This window comes from Piliocolobus tephrosceles, chromosome 11, assembly GCF_002776525.5.
Source record: "Piliocolobus tephrosceles isolate RC106 chromosome 11, ASM277652v3, whole genome shotgun sequence".
Classification (NCBI taxonomy): domain Eukaryota; kingdom Metazoa; phylum Chordata; class Mammalia; order Primates; family Cercopithecidae; genus Piliocolobus; species Piliocolobus tephrosceles.
Window position 1 is genome coordinate 116,039,170 of NC_045444.1, and position 8,595 is coordinate 116,047,764.

The 8,595-nt window shown below is 42.2% G+C and overlaps 1 protein-coding gene across 1 annotated transcript in view; it reads right to left on the minus strand.

Moving 5' to 3' along the window:
- Nucleotides 1-8,595, minus strand: part of DNER (delta/notch like EGF repeat containing) — a 366,117-nt gene that overhangs the window by 222,554 nt on the left and 134,968 nt on the right. The window contains exon 4 of the mRNA XM_023193935.2: nucleotides 8,171-8,337. Coding sequence (XP_023049703.2) covers nucleotides 8,171-8,337 — 167 coding nt within the window. The remainder of the gene's footprint in view (nucleotides 1-8,170; nucleotides 8,338-8,595) is intronic.

Here is an 8,595-nt window from a genome sequence, read left to right on the forward strand (position 1 = left end):
GTGAGCCGAGATCGCGCCACTGTACTCCAGCCTGGGCGACAGGGCGAGACTCCGTCTCAAAAAAAAAAAGAGATGAGTTAATGCATTTTAGAGAATCAACCCAGCTTCAGTGCATCAGAGCTGGGACACAAAGATCCTTAAAAATATATGATCAATAAAGACACTATCAAGCTAAAAAATATTCCAAAAATTTAAGTGTCCTGCCAACTATCTTATTTCTTTATATCTTAACTTACTCTATAAGATCTGAGAGGCTCATAGAAATATATAAGATTAAAGAGTGAAATTCAACTTAAGTGAATATTAGAGGCAGAGAAAATCTCACCTAAAGTCAGAGTGTACAGAGAAGAGACACGCAGACCCTCAGCTCTTCACAGTACCAAGAGGTGAATTACCAGTCTGTTCTGCATCTCCCTGTGGGCTTTTCTGACAACAGGAAAACGTATGCTAAGGATCTTTCACTACCTACGGGAATCCTTTCTTCTGACATGTCCTGGTCAGTCACTCACCCTGTCTCCTCCCGTCTCTTTCCTGTAACCCTGAGTCTTCCACAGGGAGCCAGGTCCTGGCTGCTCCACATGGCCAGGAAGCAGTCACAGGAGCTAGTAGTCAGACAGTAACAAGATGGAACAGGAGGGCAGTTAGGGAGCGGCAGGATCTGGCCTTTTTATCTCTGGATTCCTTTTAATTCCTGAGCAGGAAACAAAAGGATTCGTCAAGAAATGGCTGAGACAAAGGAATATACATCCAGAGACTTGATGCCTAAATGGCTAAAACAGACACACACAGAAAATTACCACTGGCCACCATTCCTGGCTTCAGGAAGCCCTCCAGCCAAGCTGAGATGTTAGCAACGTCTCCCACTCCTACTTTTCTACTGAAAATTTCCCCCCTTTTCAATACTGCCAGCAGCCCTTACCCCAGCTGATATAGTCCCAGTGGTGTCCCCTGACTTTCAGGAAGACATTCTCCAAAATCACTCTCTCTGTCAAATTTACAGAATGAGGTACTCCAGCTCCAGTTGCTTTTGAGACTTTCATTTTAAAGGACAAGGTTTATAGGAATAATTTACCCAGTAGGGAGGGAAGCAGAGTTCAAGAATAAGAAAACAGAGCTTTACTAAGGAATTCCAAAGGACTACCTGGAAATTCACATCGAAGACTAGAAGATCCTTCTTCTTCCTAAGATAAACAGAACTCAAGAAATATCATCCACACCTTGAGCCCTACCTTTACATAAATGTGTTCATATCCAAGATAAGAGGCAGCTGGGTGGAGGCAGGTGCCATATTCAAAGGTTCTGTTACATGCTTGTTGAAATGTAACTCTCTTTCCAGTTGTGATGGCCACCAGTCCATTTCTAGCACTGTTATCAAATGATCTTACTAGCACAGACTACTGTGCCATCAAAATGCCACACACACACACACTGCCCTTTGAACGTCCAAGGAGAATACTGGCCTGCCTTCCCTCCCTCTGGCAGAGTTAGCTGCTCCTTCCTCTGAATCCCATGGCCACTTATATACAACCCTGTCTTGGGCACTTGTCTAAGCTTTTGCTGCCCCATTCACTCAGAGACCACACCTAAATCATCTTTGCATGTCCAGACTACCACAGTGCTTGGAAAATGAGAGGCATGCAATGCATCTTTTCTAAACTAATACAGAACTGAATATGTCCCACAGCTCTGCTGCCTACAAATATAAATAAATAATTTAAGTTCCTCAATATGGAGACTTAGGAAGCAGGTATATCTGTCAAAGGAAATATCACTGGATGAGCAGAGAATGCTGAAAAACATACATCCTCCCACAGGTAGCTTTAAGTGGTGCTCTACAATTTTTAGGGACTCGGATATCTTTGAGAATCCAATGAGGTTTTGAGTGTCTCCTGAAAATGATGCACAGATATACCAAAGTACATTTTCAGGAAATTCATGAGATATATGAAGTGGACTTTTGACTCCTATGACTATCTCAAAACTAGAGGCCCACTGAGCCCAAATTAGGAACTTTTGCCTAAGAATAATGGTATTAGTTGGCTGAGTATTGAGAATTCCATTTTGTTTTCCCTAAACATAGTATAAACTGTTAGGCTATAAAACACTGTATCTCCAAGGAAGCATCACTGTGCCAGTCAGGACAGAGCAATAGGTAAGTCCATAAAGAACGAAACCTTGGGGGCTGTGAAGGGCCAGAGCACCAGGACAGTCTTACTACTTTGGTAAAAGAAAAGTCTTATTCCTCCTTATACTTCCCAAAGTACCTAGTTATTCGTGTCTTACTTCTCAAGAGAAAAACAAACAAACAAAGTGAATGCACTGCCGTAGGAACCATTTTCCAAACAAGAATCTTTTCAGGCTAGAAATGTAGAATCAAGGCAACTGAAAGTACTCTCTCTAGAGTTTCCAGGAGGCTCAAAGGAGTCATGGGAGACTGGGAAACGTTCTAATCCAGTTAAGATGTCGGTTACAAAGACCTGCACATTGTTGGTTTCCAGGGTTCCGTGGTTAATTTGATGGCTATAATCCTGAAGAAATGACCTCAGCTCCAACAGGGACATTCTTATCAGCCATGGGTTGTACCATTCACGCCTTGGAAGTTACAGCAGATCTAAAGTTATGAGAGAAGCATTTTAGGAGGCCATACATGAAATACCAATGGTCTGGATTAAACAGTAATGTGCACTTATAAGTTAGACATTTTAAAAAATGTACTAAAACTAGAAGAAAGGATGGTACAAATGTGTACCTAATAAAAGCGATTGAAAAAATAGTAGACTATGGGCAGGAGAACAGAATGAAGGAAAAGAAAAAGGCAAATATAAGAAGCTAGAAAGACCACTACAAAGGAACAATGGAGAGAGGAATAGACTGGATCAAAATGAAAATAACTTCAAAGAAGAGAGAAGGGGTAAAATATCAGATGGAGGTAACAACACGAACCATAAGAAAGAAAAGTGTGCAGGAAAAAATCAGGGTTTCTCTGAGGCAGGCAGGGAATGTGGATAAAGCAGACAGGCCCTGCCTGAGTTTTCTGATCCAAAGGAGAATATTCCAGGGGGAATAACTGTTAGAATATTCCACGGTGCCTCTGTGTTTGTAAGAATGTAGCAGTTAAAGGAGATCTGAGAATGCACGTTGAATAGAATTTTAACCAGCCATTTTCTTCATAAACCACTCCAGAAGAGGGGGATTTCAGTGGAGACTTAGAAATGAGTTGGGTTGGCCGGGCGCGGTGGCTCAAGCCTGTAATCCCAGCACTTTGGGAGGCCGAGACGGGCGGATCACGAGGTCAGGAGATCGAGACCATCCTGGCTAACACGGTGAAACCCCGTCTCTACTAAAAAATGCAAAAAAAAACTAGCTGGGCGAGGTGGCGGGCGCCTGTAGTCCCAGCTACTCGGGAGGCTGAGGCAGGAGAATGGTGTAAACCCGGGAGGCAGAGCTTGCAGTGAGCTGAGATCCGGCCACTGCACTCCAGCCTGGGCCACAGAGCGAGACTCCGTCGCAAAAAAAAAAAAAAAAAAAGAAATGAGTTGCGTTTAGAGGTCTGAGGCTCAGAGAGAATGGGGGTGGGAGAGGGTTGCACCCCCAGTGGGGATGGGGCTGGCAGTGAGCTGGAGGGCAGAAGTCCACTGCGCAGAATAGAGGAGAACTATGCCTGAGGGCAGGGGGCAAGATGGGGAAAAGCCTTAAAAGCAGCCCAAAGGGGCCTTCACCAAAGGAAACGGTGACCTTCAGCAGCTTCCGAACACAGAAGCCACACCCCAGAGATCTGGTTTGGCTCTCAGCCCTGAGATCGGCCATCACATCTAAGCAACAGCCAGTTTAAAAACACACATATATCTCATACTTAAGACAGGCAAGCCATAGCTGTTTCATGGAAATGTGACTAGAGCAATGAATTTGACTCTTTGAAAATACGAAACATCCAGCAAATGAATCATTCAGGACACTAATGAGCGCCTCCGATGCTCCCCGTGAGACAGACAATGTTAAACAAAGGCTAACTTAGATATGTACCCCAATGCGTGGCATCAAGCAAATAACATATTTGGAAGTAACGTATTTAGGGAAAACAGGTCAGATAATTAAAGAGAGGATAGAAGAGTCGACATGTGGTGGCAACACAGGAGGAAAGAAGTTGAGGCACAGAGAGAAGAATAACACACGTGGTAAAATGTTCTATCATCTCTTTCTCTCCGCAAAACACTATAAATATTAACAAGGCAGTGGTCATGAAGGAAAACCATAAAGAAATGAACTGTAATAACATGGAAATAAGCCAAATGTAAGTATATTATCTTCATCTGGAATGAGGAACATTAGGCTCTCGGCAACAAACTTTTGAAGAGTATTTGTGTAAATCTGGTGACAGCAACCAAGTTTCTCTCCCGAAGACGCAGAAGGGACTCCTCTGCTCTGTTGCATAGAAACAGGAAAATACCTTTGGCCATGAGTTATGTTTATATTTATTTATTTATTTATTATCCAGCTGAATTTAACATTTGTGGTCCTTAGTTATGCACATGCAAACTATTGAGAGCGAAGGGAAAGCAGGAGACAGTCAATTCCTGAAAGTGCCTCAAACTTCTCTCTAAAAAGCAAGCAGAAGGGACAGAAACACAGCAACATAATTCTGACCTTTACTCTTCCTCTACTGTAGAAGTTTTCTTCCGCCCACCCTAGCATGGGTTTGTTTGTTAAATGAACGCCACTGTACTCTTAAAAATAGCCTGAGCTAAAACGTATTTGGGTCTGGAAAGTCCAGATTGTAAAAGTAAATTGCTTTAATAAGCTCCTTTTTAAAAATAAAACAAAAAGAGCGTTAAACACATGTCAACGTAGTCAGCATCAGGCTTCTGCAAAGATTGCAAAAGATACATCTTGTTTCTTACGGATGAAAAAATTTTGTAAGAGAAGCAGCTGGCGGTGTGGAGGTGGAGCTGATTTATCATGGTTAGGAACCTGGCCATCCGTCCCCAGGAAGAGCTCGGGACAGGACTGCTGGCTACCTTTGAAGAGAATAACACCAAAAGATCGTGATCTCCTTACAAAGCCACATGAAAGACCCAGAAAGCCCTAACTAGAAAATTTAGAAAGATATCAAATTTTCAAAATGAAAAAAAAAATAGTTTATCAAAATAAAGGATGTTACTCAAAATCATTGCCTTCTCCTCATAATCTAAAGTATAATTTGGGGAAAAGAATTCCTTAACATAGTTATTAATATATCAAAGTTTTAAAGATTATTCCCCTAAGGAATAATACATTTCATCTAAGATAATTTTTGCCACAAAATTTTTGGTTAGCAAAATGAGCTCAAAATATGTACGAGTTCAAGCGATTTCTTCTATCCCAAAAGAATAAATTTACATTAATACTGGAAAATCCATCTCAATTAATCCCCATCCTCAATCCCAATGTCAGTCTAAGGTCATAGTTATGTTACAACCAAAAGTAGTATAAAATGTGAACTTATACAGACGCTCCTCAACTTACAGTGAGGTCACATCCCAATAAACCTAGTGTAAACTGAAAATACTGTAAGTCAAAAACGCATGTAATAGACTTGACCTACTGAACCGCACAGCTTAGCCTCGCCTAATTTAAACGTGCTCAAAACACTTACATTGACCAGCAGATAGGCAAAATTATCTAACACAAAGCCTATTTTATAATAAACTGTTGAATATCTTACACAACTTATTGAATACTGTACTGAAAGTACAAAACAGAATAGTCGTACGGGTGCTTGAAATGCAGCTTCTACTGAATGTTAATAGCTTTCAAACCATTGTAAAGTCAAAAAGTTATTAAGTGGAACCATCATAGGTCAGAGACTGTCTGTATCTCAAGTAAGTATCTTCTGGTAACGTTAAGGACATTTTAAAGGGTAGTGATACTTTATTTGTTTTCTTGAAATATTAGCTCCATGTCATACTAAACAGAAAAACTTAAATTCAATATAAAATAAAACTATCAAAATATAGAAACTACATCCTTTTAGATAAATCTTTATAGCAGATATGGGAGCAAATAACAGTTACTTGAAATGTATTGGGGAGTGAAATTTAGATTTGACTCTTGACAAGACTTAATCGCACAATTTCTGATTATCTGTCATTCATCCTGATAGTCAAACACCAGTCTGAAGTTAAACGCACTCCTCTCTTTGTCAAGCCATGTTCATTCCCCAAATTTCTCTTTACCTTCTTTTCACCCAGTAAAATTCCTGCTTCCCCAGCTGGACTTCCAAAGATTAAAAAAAGACCTTCTCATCAGAACAGGGTCAGTCAAACATAAAATACAATATAAATTATAGAGACCTGAGCATTTTCTTATATCCTTTTATCTTCATTATGATATTTGCATCATATTTTAGCAGGTGAGTCTACATGTATATTTTCCATTTAGCAAAATGTTTAGTATTCTCCAGAAAAAAATAGAGAAAATGCCCGAGGATAATCCTTAACATGTGTCAATTACCCTTGTACATTCATCATCTAATTTAACCTGACCAACAACCCTGAGAGACAGGTGCTGTTAGGAGGATGCCTACCCCATCCTCCAGGTGAGGATGGTTGCAGTATATAGTCAGACAGGAGAAGGAATTAACAGCAGGATGCAAGAAGCTGCTTGGGTGCATTGGACTGGGATGGGTAGATTCTAAACTTGAGCTCGGGTCTTTGAATTGAGATGCAAGATGGAACATTATGTTAGCACATGAAGGGACCAGAGTTCCAAGTTCCAACCCCAAAGGTACTATATGCTGGATGAGAAACAAAGACAACTGAAAGGACACAGAATGCTAAACTAGGGGAAAGGTCGTCCTCTGGGAACTGTCCAAGTGTCCAAGCAAGAGGCAGTGGGTGGGGGAGGGAATACTGAGGGTCTGTCTTTCTGGTGGCCATTTCTATACCAAGGCAGAGAAATTAGAAAACAACGAATTGGCCTGTAATCCCAGCACTTTGGGAGGCCAAGGTGGGCGGATCATGAGGTCAGGAGATTGAGACCATCCTGGCCAACATGGTGAAACCCTGTCTCTACTAAAATACCAAAAAAAGAAAAAAATAGTAGCTGGGTATGGTGGTGCATGCCTGTATTCCTGGCTACTTGGGAGGCTGAGGCAGGGGAATTGCATGAACCCGGGAGGCCAAGGTTGCAGTGAGCTGAGATCGCACCATTGCACTCCAGCCTGGGCGACAGACCGAGGCTCTGTCTAAATAAAAACAAGAAGAAAAGAAAACAGCTAATTGGACGTGGTAGTTTGAGAAGGTTAAAACTACAGAAGCCAGTTCAAGAGAGAGTAAAAAGTTAGAAGTGACTGATGCAGGAGGGGTGGCTATGGAGGAGAGGGGCGCCAAAGAGAGCTGTAATCCCACCAGTTACTTCTGAGTTGGAGGCCCTGCAGTGGCAAATCACTGCAAGGTGCTGTGCTTGAACGCCCTAAGTCAGGCCAGAATCAAGTGGTAACAAAGGTTATCCTGAGAGACCAACATCCAACACCTCAAGTTGCCCACAATTCCTGGAAAAAGCAGCAGATGAAAGACTCCAGAGGAAAACTGATGACCAGAGCATTCAGTACCAAAGATCACACACCTGTGATGCCTTCGCCAGGGCTGGAACACAGTCACTGGATTCCAGAGCCCAAGCCTTTTCCACTTTGAGCCACACTAGAAATATTATGTCAGGGCCAAGCTCGGTGGCTCATGCCTGTAATCCCAACACTTTGGGAGGCCGAGGCGGGCAGATCACCTGAGGTCAGGATTTCGAGACCAACCTGGCCAGGGTGGTGAAACCCCATCTCTACTAAAAATGCAAGATGAGCCAAGTGTGATGATGGGTGCCTATAGTCCCATTTGCTCAGGAGGCTAAGGCAGGAGAATCACTTGAACTCGGGAGGCAGTGGTTGCAGTGAGCCGAGATTGCGCCAGTGCACTCCAGCCTAGGTGACTGAGCAAGACTCCGTCAAAAAAAAAAAAAAAGAAAAAAGAAATATTATGTTAGAATCCAGTTTTTACTCTAAAACCTTACCAAAGTGGAAGAAATAGCATTGATGGCTAGAATTCAGATTATCTAACCAAAATTCCCTTCTTACTCTCTCAACACCAAACCAAGGTAGGGTTGAATCAGATGCAGTGTTGAGTAGAAGATTTTGGTAACTCACCAATAAAGTGATTATTCCCCAAGGCAAGCATCTCCTCCAGGAGGACCAGTCCCCCTGAAGCCTGAAGGGGGGTCACACTTCGTCCATCTATGAGGGAGCACTGTTGGAATCCTGTGGCCGTGACCTTCCAGAGCAAAATCAGTGAGGCAGTGGCATCTTGCCGAATCCTGGAAACAGGCATGATGTAAACAGAAAGCTCCTTTCAGAAAAATTCATCTTAGAACCAGTCCTTCAAACTAAAAATGAATATAAAGATGGTATATGCATCCACCAAGGTACCAGGAAATCGATGGCATAAACGGATACGCAGGCGTCCAGTATAACTGTGCACACTCCCACTTGTTCACAGCGTACCACAAAATGAGTCACTGGTAACTCACCTTTGAGTAACCACTTTGATGAACAGTGAAAGAGTACATTGAGCT